Raw genomic sequence first — 17,163 nt, forward strand, 5'->3', positions numbered from 1 at the left:
TTCTCTGTATTCTAATTAGATAAATGACAACTGTACTTGCAATACTGGCAAACAACAATCAACATAGCCTCGATTTACAATGGTGTGTACTATAGCAAGATTTTGTATATATTTGACCCATAATAATATTATTCATGGTTATGGTTTATAGCATGATAGAAATACAGCATGGAATTAATTAAAGTTTTATTTTACAGGGGTTTAGCACTGCCACCTTTTTATTTGTTTTATCTTTCTTATTCATTTAATTATTTTTTCACATGAAAAAGCACTGTTTTCATTAAGTCAATATAATATGAATAAAGGTGAGCTTTATGAAGTCACCACCTATTTATATGTTAGCATATTAGAGATTAACCCCAATTATCTTGGGAACTGTGAAGGGACATATACTGAATGCGCAGAGATTATTTCACTTCATAATTTTAAACAGGTGTCAAGAGACTTTGAGAATTAGACAAATATATGTTGGTAAGTTTTAGATAACATGGTGTATCATCAATTCTGCATGGTAGGAATGAAAACTGCACTACAATATCCATATGAGCTGATTTAATGTTTCAGTGACACATGTATCAAACCGATAATGCTATTGTGGCTTTTTGTGGTAGCCTGGGGAACTTGATTGTCTTTAAACTCTTAAAAAGATTTGACAAAGTTAGCCCTAGCCAATACTTTAAGCATAGCACTAGGAAAAATGTAAGACAGTGGGTTGGAGACACTTCTTTACTCACAGTAGCAAGGTTATAGAAACGGTTACCTAGCCATGTTCTTGATGCTAAATCATTGGTTTCCTTTAAGACACAACTTGACAAAGTTTTGAGACCAACCAGCTACTAGGAACAAGCATTGATGGACCAAAATATTTATATATATATATATATATATATATATATATATATATATATATATATATACACGCACTCACACACGCACAGGTAGTGGAGAAAAAAATAGAAACACCAAGTCACTTAATAGGGCGTTGGGCCACCATGTGCGGCCAGTATACCACCCTCCCCTCCCCCAGCAGGAAAGAAGTGCTGCAACATGGAGTGAAGATGATCACTCAGTACCATTAAGTAGTGATTAGCGTTGACCTTGCCTTCTATGGGAATGAGTGCACCCAAACCATGCCAGGAAAATACACCCCACAACATTACGAAATTACCAGAACCCTTCACTGTTAGAACCAAGTAATTCAGGTCTGTAGAGTTCTTTAGGCTGGCGCCACACATGCACTCGTCCATTTGTCGAGAACATGATGAAGGATGATTCATCTGACCATATCACATTTCTCCACTGCTCGGTAGTCCATTGCCTGTGCTTTTTGCACCACTGGACTCACAAACGTTCATTACCAGGTATGATGAGCAGTTTGTGCACTGCAACCTGACTATGGTATCCCGCTCTGTGGAGTTCTCGGTGGACTGTTTTTGATGAAACTGGCTGCTCCCATCCCAGGTTGAAATTTGCACTCAATTGATCTGCAGTTGCTTGCCTGTTTTGCTCTTGCACTTTGAATTAATGCACCGATATTACAATCCTGAAGTATCCGCTTCCTCCCCCTGTTGCCCTTTGCTGATGATGTCTTTCCCTCTGAGTCCTATGCCGACATCACTTTAGACACGTTGCTCGTCCCAATAATCACCCCTCTTTCAAAGTCACTTAGGTCTCCACTTGCAGCCATGCTAGCCATAATTGTAGGCAACCAGGCTTGTCCAGCATTTTTATACATGACCCTAAGCATGCTGGGATGTTATTTGCTTAATTAACATATGAGCCACACCTATGTGGAAGCCGTTGCTTTCAATATACTTGGTGTCCCTCATTTACCCAGGTGTTTCCATTTATTTGTCCACTACCTGTATATGAATGATATATATGAATACCAATTTGTTCTCTTCCCAGGCGACATGTTTGTGGTGGACGAGGGCTCCTCCGCTGGTCTGCTGCCTGATTCTCTGATCGCCTCTGATGATGACACCTTCCCTGAGGGGCTGCACTTCCTCCTGGAGACCCCCCCACAGTACGGCTACCTGGAGAACACCCTCCCCTCTCCCGGCTACGAGAAGAGCAATGCCGGCCTCAGCGTGGGTAAGGCACCACGATAGATGCCTTCCATTTAGTAGCAACTGTTCCAGGACTATATTACTGCTTTATTGTTTGGATTATAGCAAACTGTAACATACCCTGGCCTACCAAAAAACGGGTTCCTGGTCTGGTACGACATTCAATGCAACACTTTCCTTAGCAGTTACCAGTGCAGAAACTCATTTTGGGGGGTGAAAAGGAAGACATATTCTTATCAGTCATTTTGATTTCATTGGTCGTAAATAGATACAATTAAATGGCCATCTTGCATACTAAAAGCTTTTTTTCCTGTTTTTAGAGTAGACAATTATACACCCATGGGTACCAACACAGGCAATGCACCCCCCCCCCCCCTTCACCTTCCCCTTCCCCTTTACAAACCACAAACCACTAACATACCTGGTTACAGTATTTATTCACTGTATATGGATACAAAATACAACATACCAACATGTACATGGAGAATGCATCTGAATGTGTGTAAATTACACAAAAACCAAGTCAACTCTTATAGATTGATAACATTTAAAATCGTACCACCTGCAAAAACCAGTCTGGTTCAGATTTAAATAAGCAAATTTTACTTTAAGAGGCAGACAATCATGCAAGCAAAGTCAATTATAGTGTTATATGGTTGTATAATTATTTTACACCAAAAATAATAAATTATAAATATTTTTAGTGCTGGGAAAATTATCAGAATGTCCATCATAAATGATTTGATCTGTGTGAGATATTATATGTACTGTCGCAGAGGCCAGCGGCGGGATTTACTCTGCTGGAGCCACTGCTTGCTTTACCTTGCTTGTCACGACTGCTGCTGTGAATTGGGGGGTGTGTCCTGCAGGCGCCCCATTGGCAGGCAAGGAGCAGAGCAAGGCGTGTCCTGCCGGAACTCCATTGGCAGACACCGAGCGGGTGTCCTGCCGGCACCCCATTGAAGAGCATTGAGCAATGTGGGGCGTTCTCCTGGTGCACTGAAACGGTCAGCTAAGATCAGCCCCAAACGCTGGTGAATGTTGCTGTATGAAAGGCCATCCGGGTCAAAAATGCGTTATTTAGTATGCGTTTCTAATATTTAGTATATGTATTGATTTGGACCAATCAAAATACATAACATACTATGTGTTCTAAATAAATGTAAATGAACTACGCATTATCTATGTAGGGGCTGGTCATTTTATAATAGTACCTATATAGGGGCTGGTCATTTTACAGTTATGCAGCGTAATTACAAGAGTAGCCAATCACTTCGGGGTGACATATTTTCAATTTCAGGCATGAAAAATGCTTTAAAAAATCTAAAATAAGGAAAACTGCAAATCATGGTGGCAAGAGATTTTCTTTTATGGGGCAAATATAGGTTAGCCGAGTACTGCTGACTTCTTGAGACAGATAACATTGACTGTGACACGGTTCAGTTTATATTAACAATGTACACAATTGTTTTTTTTTTTTTATTTTCTAATTATATTTATTTCAATTTACCACTAAGATAATGAGTTCCCATAACTAATATTAGATTCAATGTCAGATCTTTTAACACTTGTTAAAAATGACATATTAGTTAGAGTGGGGTTACCGCTGAATTAAAGCGATTTCTAAGGCTCTGAAATTGCCAGTTGATGCTCGTCTCAGAGGATAAGGATATATCCATCTTTCCCTAGACTGTATCCATTGTCAAGTTCGTCCACTGTGGGTTAAGGGGATCTGCCAGTATCCCTTTCCCAGTCTAGCTAGAAGTTCGTCGACCCGAGGCATAGGGTACGCATCGAACTTGGCAATAGCGTTTACCTTCTGGAAATCCACACAGAAGAGGTTGGTGCTGTCTTTCTTGGCCACTGTGACAATTGGACTGCACCACTTGCTCTTGGAAGGCTCAATTACCCCAAGTTCGAGCATGTCACATACCTCTTTGCGAACGCCACTACGTCGACTTTCTGGGATCAGGTAAGGTCTCTCTCATACTGTACACCTGGTGGAGAGATAATGTCATATTCAAAGTTAGTTCTGCTGGGCAAGTCAGAAAAAACATTGCTGAACTCCATAAACTTACGCAGCTCCCGTTGCTGATCTGAAACCAATTGTTCCCCCCTCGAAATTATTTTAGTGCGAGTCTTTCTACAGGGGCCTAAATCATCCTCTGCCTTGCCTGGGGCTATAAATAAGACATCCCTTGCCTGCCAGGTCTTTAATAAATTTACATTTTACATAAATTTCACGTTCGTTATGGTGATCGGGATGCCGAATTTCATAATTGACTTTCCCTATAGCCCGAATCACCTCATATGGCCCCTTTGCCATTTAGCCTATAGCTTGGATTCCGACGTGGGAAGAAGCAGCATTACCTTGTATCCTGGTCAAAAGGTCAGAATCCATGCATTTTGGTTGGAATGCTGCTGTTGCCGTTGCTGAGACGTTTATAGATTGTCCTGGGCCAAAAGACCGACCAAATCCAGGCGATCACGGAGTAGGAGCACATGCTGCACTACATTTTTGGATGAGCCTTTGTGCTCCTCCCACCCCTCTCTCAACAGATCGAGGATGCCATGAGGCTGTCGGCCATACAAGATCTCAAAGGGGGAGAACCCTGTCAAACTCTGTGGCAATTCTCTCCCTGCAAAAATGAGGTAGGGGAAGGAGTGCTGCCCAATGTTTCTTCTCTTGGTTCACAAATCGTGTCCGCATCTGCTATAATGTCTAGTTAAAACGTTCAACCAAACCATCCGACTGTGGATGATAAACAGATGTCCAGATGGGATGTATTTTTAACATTTTATACACCTGCTGTAGCGTTTGAGACAGAAAGTTAGTCCCATGATCAGTTAGTATCTCTTTGGGGATCCCTACTCTCGACATAATCTGCACTAGTTCTTTGGCTATTGCAGTGGCACTAGTGGATCTCAATAGAACTGCCTCTGGGTATCGCGTTGCATAATCCACCACCACTAATATATGCATATACCTGGAGTCAGAAGGTAGCAAAGGGCCCACTGTGTCCACTGCAATGCACTCAAAGGGGGTAGAAATGATTGGCAGTGGGACCAAAGGAGCGGGGTGCACTCAACCTGGCGCTACTCGCTGGCAGTCTGGGCATGTGGCTACATATTTCGACGTTTCATTATGAAGCCCTATCCGGTAAAATCGAGCCAATATGCGTTCCCTCGTCTTGTCAGTTCCCAAGTGTCCTGCAAAGGGGATGTCACACGCCAGCCTCATGACCTCGGGCCAACACGACAGGGAAACCATCAATTGTGTTACAGGCTGTCCTGTGCCAGGGGCAGGGTTTATCCTATACAGTAATTGCCCCTTGATAATGAAGTGCAGATATACCAGCGCCCCAGCACCTTCAACATCCTTACCTTCAACAGACTGGACCTGTCCTCAAGCATGCACCAGTGTGGGGTCGTTTTTCTGATCCCACACTAGGTCCACACTTGAGCCCCACATGTCCAGTATATTGAGAGGGGCCGGAGTAACATCTGCCCTGGAGGGTCCAGTAACCTCGCCCTCTCGGTCACACTGTGTACCAACTCCCATCGAGTGGCGTTTGATACCATCCGCGCTCTCCCCCACCAGCCCCCAGCCTCGTTTCAGAGATGCAACTTCCCATTTTTCGATCCTTCTCTCTCTCTTTGTTTTCCTAGGATGAAAAATGGAAGAAAACAGGTCAGCTTGCAGGGGGAAAATCTCACCAATTGTTTCCCCTGCTTTGTCTGCCATGGTTACGCGTGCGGTCGGGACTGCTTTTTTGATTAATTGCCAATACTGTGGCCAGTCCCGGCCCAGAAATTACGGGGTGCGGTAGCCTTTCCACCACCCCCACTGTGAGGTAGCGCTGTGTCTGCCTATCGACATGTATGCTCTTAGGTTGAGGTATGTCGGCGTATCCCCGTGGATACAGGAGATTGCCATCTTGCCTTGTGGCCGCCACAGCACACCTCCTAAGAGAGCTGATCAAATTAAGGTCTGCGCACACCCTGAGTCCACTAAAGCCTGGGTACTCACATTACCAACCATTACATCAATAATACAAGGCCCCTCTCAACCATTTCCCCGTTCCTTACCTGATCCAGATGCCCAATTACACGCTGCCACGTTGCACTCCATGACTGAGGGGCACAGGCAGGCGATGTGTCCGGGTTCATGGCACCTAAAACCGATAATTTTTACCCCAGTTGGGGGCCAAGTGCTGCCTCCATGGTGAGGAGGTGGGTCGGCCCATTGAGATAGGTGATTTGACCGGTCGGGATCCCAGGGGAGGAGGTGTTGGTGGTACTGTGGGTGCTGCTCCTCGGCTGGTGAGAGGAGGAAGAGGGGTCAGTAGTCCAGTCTTGATAGAGGCCCGAGAGTCCTCAAAATCCTCTGCCAGCTTGACGGCAGCCTCCAGGGTGTTTGGGTTGTGACGCCGTACCCAGTCCTGTGTGTCTGTGCCGACCACGTGGCAGAACTGCTCCAAGACCATTGCCTCGCCCATCTATGCACTGGTCTTTTGTGCAGGGTTGAGCCAGTGCACCATATGGTCCACAGTTTCTGGGCAACCACCCTGGGGCAAGTCTCCCATGGCCTCCGGTATTCCCGGAAATGCATCCGATGAGTCTCCCCCGTGATGTTGAGGCGTTGGAGCATGGCCCGCTTTGACCATGTCGTACTTGCTGGCCTCTTCATCAGCCATGGCTTGGTAGGCTGCCTGAGCCTCCTCACTCAGGCAGGGACCCAATTGACTGGCCCAGGACTCCCTTGGCCATCGCACAGTGGTGGTCAACCGCTCGAAGGCAACCAGGTACACCTCGGGGTCATCCTCCGCTATCATCTTCTGCGCCCGTGCCTTAGGAGGTGCCATCACGGGTACCGCTGGTGCCTGGTGTGCATTCCCAAGCCCGACCCTCTCTATCAGCGTCGTGTATCTTTCCTCTCTCTGTCTCTTCTCTGTCTCCCGTCTCTGTTCCAATGCCTGTAACAGCACAGTGAGCAAGGTAACGTCAATCTTCCATACTGACACCACGTGTGAAGGTGTGGGTTGCTGTGCGTCGTGAAAGGGTGATGCAGGTGCTCCAACAAGGACAAGCACAAAGTTCACAGTGCAAGTTATTTCTTTTAATTTTCCTTTTGGTCTCCTTGACCAGATTTAAATAATAATGCTGGCTCTATCCACCAGTGGGTATTGCCAGCATCAAACAAGGGGGTTGCAGTCCCAAAATAATAATTACAACAGCACAGACACAACACAAACACAGATACATCTCCAAACAGTGCGTGCTCTAGGTGCAGGAGCAGTGCTTGATCCAGGAGTGTGTGCTCGTTTTCAGGTGCAGTGACGTCCGAGTTTAATACTGGCTTGAAGCGGCAACTCCCAGGTTAGTATTAGCCATCTGGCAAAGACAAACATAGACAGTTAGTTGCACAAACCAAACACTCAGTTTCACCTTTCTCCATTCCTCCCATTAACCACAACAAAAGGAACCGATCACGACATCACGTTCCCCTAAAGTACCCATAGCCCCGCCCCCTCTGATAGCTAGTTCAATCACGTCTCCTCCAATTCATGAATGAAACTTCACTCACCGTACTAGAGCAATGACTCCTGCTACCGGGACGTCGTCCCTTTCCTGAATGGCCAGCTTCCGACTGCCCCCGGAATAAACTGCCCAACCATTCAGTACGGGGCACGTAATTCCTGCTGTCACAGGTATATAACAAGAGCAGACAGTCCAAAATAAAAAACAAATATCCATCCCACAAAAATACAAACACAGTCACCAGTCCTGGGTGCATGCAGTAGTGCTCGTGGTGGATGCTAGTTTTTTATTTGTGACAAAAGTGCAGTGTTGTCCGGTTTCATGCTGGCCCCTGGCGACAGCCTCAGAACTGTGTTACCTACCTGGTAACATACAAGACCAGACTTGACAATTACAAACAAACAAAAACATAATACTCACGATATCAAGTATCAGTATACTTTCACTGTCCTTCTGGTTCTACTCACTACAAAGGAAGGAACAGATTACGATTCTCCATTCTCCTTATATGCTGTCACGCATGACCCCTTGGTAAATGAATGCAGCTGCCTTTAAAATCTGCGGCTGCTATATGGTTATCCAGGTCAATAAGTTCTTGCAACGGAATCTCGCCTTCTTCCAGACTGACCGACTTCTCGACCTGGCCAGCCCATCCAAAGAACTCTGTCCTTGCTGCTTAACATCCTCACAGGTCGGGAGGGAGATTTACCAAGATTCATTGTACTTCTGTCACAGTGACATATAAAGTTTGACTTGCACTGGTGAAGCACTTTCTAAATTCCACATTATGCATTAGCTGTAGTCCTTTTTGCTTTACATGTAACAAAAACTATGTCACTTTTTTACATCAAATGTAATCCATTACCTGTCTGAAATATAACCACAGCAGTTACAAGTTTTCTGAAAAATGTAATCAGATTACAGTAACGTTACATGTAATGTGTTATTCCCCAACACTGCGTATGCAATGGTAATGAAGACAATGCACCTTCCAAGCAGTTCCATAGAGCGCGCACTCTAATGCTTGCTCTGTGTGCAGTCTCTTTCAGCACTCAGCACCTCAAGCATGGCTACATCCACTACGTGCAGTCCCAGCACCAGGGCCTGGAACCTACAGCCGATCACTTCATGGTTGCCGTTAGTGATGGGGTCCACAAGTCCATGGCTATGCCTTTCTATGTCATCATCAACCCCACCAATGATGAGAGTCCGCTGCTGCACCTTGGGAACCTCACAGTGAGTCACCCAGCTGCCATGTACTAATCCAAACCAGATAAAGACAAGAGCATAACATGAAATGTGAATGCCCACCAGTGTGATATCAGAAACATTACAGTGCTCCCCCTTTGTAATGCTGTAGTCAGGAGCAATAGGTAAGATACCAGCTATGTCCATACCAACTTATAACCAAGCTTGGTCCTCTTTCAATTATTATTTTTCAGGGTCTTACAAAGTAAGGTTCAATCTTTAAGAGCAGGTAAAAAAGGACTACTTTATAACGTATAACTGTACCTTTTTAACAGTTGAGTACGCATAGCACTATAGTTTATGACTTGCTCTATAATCCATTATTAATACCTTTGGCATATTGTATATTAGTGTTACAAAACACCCTGCAATGTTTACAAGTAATGCATTACTTTACCTTATCCCAGAGAGATCATATTGTAACTCTAAGCATAAAATATTTATAGGAATATTATCCAACATGTTAAATCATATGTACTCATAACATTACAGCCAGCAATAATCCGGATAAAAGAAAAACAGGACAGATTCAGAGTTCAATTGGCCACTTTTTAATATTAAGAAGAAAACGATCTTTGTCAATTATTGTATTATATGGTTAAAAAACCTTTCTACGGGAAACACTTTAAATCAATAAGAAACTATAAATATTTTAAAGCAAAAAATAAAAAAAAATAAAACCTGGTACCATTATCAGTCTGCAGCTAGTCAGACATCTCTTATAACCTTCTTCTGAGGCCTTTCTGACGCTCTGTGCTACAGGAATTGTGTGATTTTGGGAGTCTGCTGTTTTACATCAAAATTGCCATATGTTCCCTTTCAGATACCCCAGGCAAAGTTTTCATTGGTACCACGTTGTTGTGTTTTTTTTGTTTGGTCACAAAATACAGCTATTGTTGTAAAAAAAAAAATAATTTTTCATAAAATGTATTATACCAACATCACATTTAGGCCCATATGAATAAAACTTACCGTCTCCTTTATCGTGCCAGTAATAGTGTTTAGCATGGCGGTAATTCATTGGGTGAGGCATACTGTCAAAAAACATCTCTCATTGTGACATTAGAATAACGTGCCCTTAGAGAACAATTTTCTCATTAGCATATTAGTATGATTCATAAAACTGGCATTAATTGAACCTTACTGGCATAATAATTTACATGCCTCAATTACCAGGCGGAGAATGTCTTAACGGTATCATTTCCTAACATAATTTTGGTGTTTAGGAACATGTATTTAAGCCAATAGTAATAATAAAAACATCTATGTTTAATTATCCAATAATACGTAATTAAAGTATTTTGTTATTTGTAATGCATACTTTAAATTTCATTGTTATCTCATCTGAAAAGGATAGGCGTACGTACTGGTTGGAAACATAAAAATCAGGTTTATTGTAGCCTATTCATTGTCTAAGTGGAGAAAATGACAGGCTTTGGTGTGTTTGTGTGGGCTGTACATGAAGATGTATTGGAAGTCGATCCTTCCAGAAAGACCCTGCAGATTTGATCTATGACTTGATCCTCTGGATCAATCTAGCTGTATTTATTATTTTTAGTTTAAGAGAAACTTTTTGCATGGTAAGGTGTACTGTATCACTGTCAAACAAAATATTTAAGAATTAAACATGACATTTAACCCCTACACAATTGGAAAGACAAATAAAACAACACACTGATAATTTAATTTATAATTTAAACACGTAAATAATTTCTCCCAATATGAATACTTACAAATGGGTTATGCGTCATCTTGATCAAAAACACATAAATGATTTTAAACATGTATAGACTTTGCTGTGTCAAAGGTAAGTAATTAGGAAAACACAAAAACACTAAATAGCAGTCACGAAAGAAAGAAAGAAAGAAAGAAAGAAAGAAAAGAAAGAAAGAAAGAAAGAAAGAAAGAAGCAAGCATTTACATTGTATTTCATTGTTTTGAAATACATTGTCAGCTAGCTCTACACTGAACAAAAATATAATACAACTTCAATGGCTGTGCGAAGTTGCTGGATATTGACGGGAACTGGAACATGCTGTCGTACACGTCAATCCAGAGCATCCCAAATATGCTCAGTGGGTGACATGCTTGGCGAGTATGCAGGCCATGGAAGAACTGGGACATTTTCAGCTTCCAGGAATTGTGTACAGATCCTTGCAACATGGTGCCGTGCATTACACCGTGTAACAATTTTTTTTTTTTGTTTGTTCCTGGGTAGTAAGTGTTATTTCCTAATTGCTTATGCCTCAAAAGTATCGAAAATGGCTATTATTCCCCACAAACTTTGCTTTTGTGACCATATAATCGTAAATCTCGAAAAACTACTCACTTCTAAATCTTTTGTAGTCATTTTTGTATTGCTTTAGTATAAATACATGTTAATTTGGGTTCATATGTTGTTTTTTTCTGACTTTATGTGAACGAAAAGACATTTGCCCGTTTTCCCATTGGAAATAGTGATATTTTGAAATATCACTGTCCTGGTCACAAAAGCAAAGTTTGTGGGGAATGATAGCCATTTTCTATACTTTTGAGGCATAAGCAATTAGGAAATAACACTTACTACCCAGGAACAAAAATTGTGTTACATAGTGTTATCATGCTGAAACATGAGGTGATGGTGGCAGGTGAATGGCACGACAATGGGCCTCAGGATCTCGTCACGGTATCTCTGTGCATTCAAATTGCTATCAATAAAATGCAGTTGTGTTCGTTGTCCGTAGCTTATGGGGCACCATGGGGCACTCTGTTCACAACATTGACATCAGCAAAAACCATTTTCCCACACGACGCCATACACGCTGTCTGCCATCTGCCTGGTACAGTTGAAACCGGGATTCATCCGTGAAGAGCACACTTCTCTAGCGTGCTAGTGGCCATCGAAGGTTAGCATTTGCCCACTGAAGTCGGTTACGACGCTGAACTGCTGTCAGGTCAAGAGAGGACGATGAGCACGCAGATGAGCTTCCCTGAGACGGTTTCTGACAGTTTGTGCAGAAATTCTTCGGTTGTGCAAACCCACAGTTTCATCAGCTGTCCTAGTGGATAGTCTCAGACAATCCCGCAGGTGAAGAAGCCGAATGTAGAGGTCCTGGGCTGGCGTGGTTACACATGGTCTGCGGTTGTGAGGCCGGTTGGACGTATTGCCAAATTCTGTAAAACGACGTTGGAGGCGGTCTATGGTAGAGAAATGAACATTCAATTCTCTGGCAACAGCTCTGGTGGACATTCCTGCAGTCAGCATGCCAATTGCACGCTCCCTCAAAACTGAAGACATCTGTGGCATTGTGTTGTGTGACAAAACTGCACATTTTAGAGTGGCCTTTTATTGTCCCCAGCACAAGGTGCACCTGTGTAATGATCATGCTGTTTAATCAGCTTCTTGATATGCCACAGCTGTCAGGTGGATGGATTATCTTGACAAAGGAGAAATGCTCACTAAAAGGGATGTAAACAAATTTGTGCACAACATTTGACAGAAGTAAGCTTTTTGTGCATATGGAAAATTTCTCGGATCTTTTATTTCAGCTCATGAAACATGGGACCAGCACTTTACATGTTGCGTTTATATTTTCGTTCAGTGTATATAAGCTTTAGACACATAACAGGAAAGCACATAACAAAACGCATCAGCATTATTAAAATAAACATTTAATGCAGCTCAGATTTAGTGATGAGAAACTGAGGGAATACAGTAACAAATGAAAACATACTTTGTTTACCATTTAACAATGAATTGAAGTCTATTCTAATGTAGCTGTGTGGTGCTGTGTGGCCCCAGATTGTACTCATGCTGTGCCAGATATTTTGGGCATACAAATTGGTTTGGGTTACTGTGGGAGGGTGATGGGTAGAGTCCGCTGGAGGACCGGAAATTATGACACAAAAGCCATAGATAGAGTCACCGCCCAACACTGGGGTTTTAGTTTTTATGAATACAATGGCTGCAATAGCCGTGGGAATTTCAAAAAAACAAAACAAATTAACCACTGACAATACCACCATCATGTGGCGAAAACAAACAAAAAGGTAAACAAACAAAGTCTCAAACACTGAAGGTAAACCAATGAAAAAAAACACACAAAGGAAATGCTCCTCCAAGCTGTACAGCCCTGCTCGGTTTCCTTTCTTAGAGTCGGCTGGTGTGCTCAGTGTCCTGGGCAGTCGGTTGTCTTGGATCAGTTTTCTCCAGTAATCCACAAACAAGGGAAAAGGGGAAAGGCAGCCACTTCAAGGTTCTGGAAAAATATCAAATAATTAAAGTGCACTCACACTCACTCACAACACATCACCACGTTGACACTACCCCAGGACAGAGGGGGAGAGCAGGGGAAAAGACGCTACTTAAATAGGGCTAAGCACCGCCCCTGCAATCAGCCAGCTAACCAAATATTCAAAAATGTCTTCAGTGATAAACAACTGAAAAAAGTTAATTGGGGTAAAATCAGGTGTGTTCACACTGGTACCTGGTGCACCAGAAAAAGGGGGTATTTGAGGCTGGGTGATGTTAGAGGGCACCCAGTGCTAGAATGGCTGAAATCTACCACCCCTCAATCCAGGCCCACCAACTGTACTGGGTTTAGTCAGGGACTCGGGCTCAGTTTCCATTGACTCCTCTTCCTGACCACTGCTGATCTCCAGACTCTGTTAGGAGGTTAGCAGCAGCATCTGCACTGAGCCGCCGCCTTGACATTCCTCCCCGAAATAACCTCCACTGCCCAGTAAAAATAACATGATAAATAAAAGTGCACTAATAAAATCTGATCCTACACAATTGCAACGTGTGTTGAGAGGGGAGAGGAGATAAAAATAATGTAAATAATAAATACATTTCCCAGTGCTGCTGGGCAATGTCCCGCCTTCCTGATCTGTATCTATCATTGATTCATTTTGAATACTTTAAACCCACCCCAACTACTGAGTGACAGCACATTCCTACATTTCTATTGAAGACTCTGCTTGTGAGATTTAAAATGAGATTACGATCAGGAGTGGAGGCTTGTGAATGTGTCCGTGACCATAGGGATTTCGTTGTGGAAAACAGCAAAGGAAAGAAGGTACAACCTAAGTGTGCAAGCGCTGTCAAGTTACTATACATACAGAAAAAAAACGCTCAAGCATTTTGGAAAATAACCGAAAAAAACTAATTTCATACAGTATATCAAAAATGAAAGCCCCGAAAAAACACGATTTACATAAATACAAAAAATAGCTAAAAGTACCAGAAAACAGAATTAATAAAAACTGAAAAACAGTGAATTGTGACTATGTCCTATGTCTAACTAAGTATATGTTTAACTGCTCTTGTGAAGCACTTCCTCTGCAGGACTCCTAAAGGTACAAAGTCCACCCTATGAACTTGCTGTGACAGCACCAGTCAATTTACCGGTGAGGGGAAAAAAACAAAACAAAAAAAAACAAGAACAAAACACAGTTACCAGGACGTCAAGGGGAAAACAATGGATGGACTTGGAGCGTAAAGCCATATTAACCATGGGGTCTTGTGAACCATACCGTGCACCCAGATACTGGACTTTGGCCAGCTGTAGTACTTTTACTACAGAATACTACACCTTGCAGTTTAAAAAAAAGAAAAAAGTTAACCATGCCCAGTGTCAAACTACTCCTCCAATCGGCCCGCAACTTAAGGGAGAATGCCTTAGCCCCTTCCACTCGCTCTTCTTATTCTACTGCCGGGTCTTCCTTCACCACATTCTGTGTCCTGAATTGGATCTCTCCCACCACCTTTAACCTTCAGCACCTCCTCACCTTTATCATATATCCCTTAACCTGGCCCCTTCGTCTATCAGGAATTACCTCTCAGGTATCCAGCACCAGTTCCTCATCCAGTCCACCCCCTAAATCTCATCGGATAGCCTTCTTCATCTCATCTGCTCCCTTCATCACGGCTGCTTCACCCCTTTCGATGACATCGTCATGGAAGCTCTGTGCCTCGTCGCCTTCTTTGGGTTCTTGCGCTGCTCCGAGTTTTCAGTCCCATCAATCTCCAGTTTCCTAGCCATCGGCCTGCAGCGCTCCGACCTCACGCAAATCTCCAGAAATCACTTTGTCCTATTCATCAGGACTTCAAAAACAGACTGTTACATCAAGGTCAGTGCGTTCAGTTTTTAAAAAAAATGGCTCTCCTCTCTGACCCAGCTCTGCCCTAATTAAGTACCTCACCACCAGGAACTCTTATCTCCCTTCAGATTCTCTCTTCATCGAGTCTTCAAGAATCGTCATTACAAGACATTGGTTTGCTTCCCATCTCAACACCCTTCTGTCCAGGTCCAGGCTCTCCCCACTCCTTCCGAATTGGAGCAGCCACTTTTCTGCAGCACACGCCAGAGTCAACCAGCACCTGATTAAAACCATGGGACGCTGGTCCTCTTCAGCAGTGGAGGCATATATCAGGTCATCTCCCATGGACATTGCAGCAGCTCACCAGTCCCTCTTTAGTATGCCCGGTATTGGTTCAGGACTGTTTAACCTGAGAGCATAGTGGACCAATTCACACCGCCTCCACTGCTATTGTTGACCTGTAATCTTGCAGAGAATTGGAGCAAATGGGAAAAATTGTACTTTACGGCAACAGGGCTAGATGAAAAGTCTGAGGTCAAGAGAATTGCAGTTCTGTTGCACACGATTGGAGAAGAAGCTCTTCAAATATATAATACCATGAAAATTGTGTTGATGAAGTTTTAAAAGCATTTAAAAATTACTGTGCTCCTAGAAAAAAATACTTTGTTTGAGCGTCTGGCCACACAAGTTTAATGAGCATGTTGGTATTGATAAGTTTGTAATGGAGTTGAAACAAAGGGCTCGCAACTGCAAATTTAAAGAATTTGAAGACCCTATGCTAAGGGACAAAATAGTCTTTAGCATGACTCAGAGAGAAGTTGCTAGAGAATTCAGACCTGTCTTTGGCTAAAGCAATTGACATATGCCATGCTAAAGAAGTAACTAGAGCACAGGCAATGGCAATGTCCAGCAGTTCAGCAGACGTATTTGTACACTCCCTGGAAAAACAAAAAACATGACATGTTAGCACAAAACATATTAGGGAAGACTGTCAGCAGGCCACACAGGCAGCATACACACAAGCTAAAGACACATGTGGTAGATGCGGTAGGATGCACAGGCCTAAAGAATGCCCTGCTTATATGACAGAGTGTCGGAAATGTGGCAGTAAAAATGACTTTGCAAAAATGTGCAAGTCACAAACTAATCACATACCAATAAACAGGAAATCCAAAGGTGTGGATGCATTGTTTATTGGTATAGTAACAAAGGTACAGAGACCTGATGTATACAATGAAAGCTGATATGTTAACCTACAGATTAGGGGACAGTCAGTGAACTTCAAACTGGATTCGGGTGTGTGGCAAAGTGCCCGCCCCTGTGTGTATTTTGTGTTGAATGTTGTGTGTTAACGTTGGTGTATAGTCATTGGTACATGGGATATAAACGGGTCTGTGTAACACAAGTGTTTAAAATGTATATTTGTATTTAGGCATGAGGATTGCACAACACTTCACGTGCAAGTAAAAAGTAATAATATGTGAGCACGGGGAATTGCACTTTATTAATTCACTTGTAGTTGTACCACAACTCCAACTGAATGATTGATTAGCAATCGAGTCTCGGTACAGCTGCATAAAAGCAGCATGTTTTCACTCACTCGGGGTTGTGTGTTCATTGAGTGGAGAACGGGATTGGAGACGGAGGTAATTGTAATAATAATAATAATAATAATAATAATAATAATAATAACAATAATAATTAAAATAGAAGCTCACCGTGTTTTGTCTGTGTAGTCCGTTTTGTTTGTCTTTTTGTTTTGGCTATGAGTGCAGTGTCCTGTGTTTTGTTTGTCTTACCTTTTTTTTCTGTCTGTCTGTGGACTATTAAATCCTCAGAAAGACCCTTCACTCAGCTTCACCAAACTCCATCTCTGTTGTTTATTTCCTGGTTTCTGGTCTGACGTCACCCACTACAGCTGTCTTTGTGACAGGGTGCGTAAGCAAATATTCTGCCAAAAGTAATAGCCGACCAGCTCCAAGGCAAGCTGCATGTAAAATACTGTACACTGATAGTGTCTTACTTACCTATGGTGCTGCACAGCTCAAGCCAGAGGGAGAAGTAACACTGAAGGTGCAATCACCACGCAAGAAAGGTAGTCTACAGTTTATTTTTTTTATCACAAGTGCTTCTATAACAGCTCTACTGAGCAGACAATGCATAATACTGGATTTGATAAGAAAAGTAGACACACTCTCAGCAAGTACACTCACTCAGTACAAAC

At 42.7% G+C, this 17,163-nt stretch overlaps 1 protein-coding gene across 1 annotated transcript in view; it reads left to right on the forward strand.

Moving 5' to 3' along the window:
* frem1b (Fras1 related extracellular matrix 1b) overlaps positions 1-17,163 on the forward strand; it is a 133,129-nt gene that overhangs the window by 66,406 nt on the left and 49,560 nt on the right. The window contains exons 18-19 of the mRNA XM_041217702.1: positions 1,909-2,094; positions 8,650-8,846. Of these exons, the coding sequence (XP_041073636.1) occupies positions 1,909-2,094; positions 8,650-8,846 (383 nt within the window). The remainder of the gene's footprint in view (positions 1-1,908; positions 2,095-8,649; positions 8,847-17,163) is intronic.

The sequence above is a fragment of the Polyodon spathula genome, chromosome 18 (genome assembly GCF_017654505.1).
Source record: "Polyodon spathula isolate WHYD16114869_AA chromosome 18, ASM1765450v1, whole genome shotgun sequence".
Taxonomy (NCBI): Eukaryota; Metazoa; Chordata; class Actinopteri; order Acipenseriformes; family Polyodontidae; genus Polyodon; species Polyodon spathula.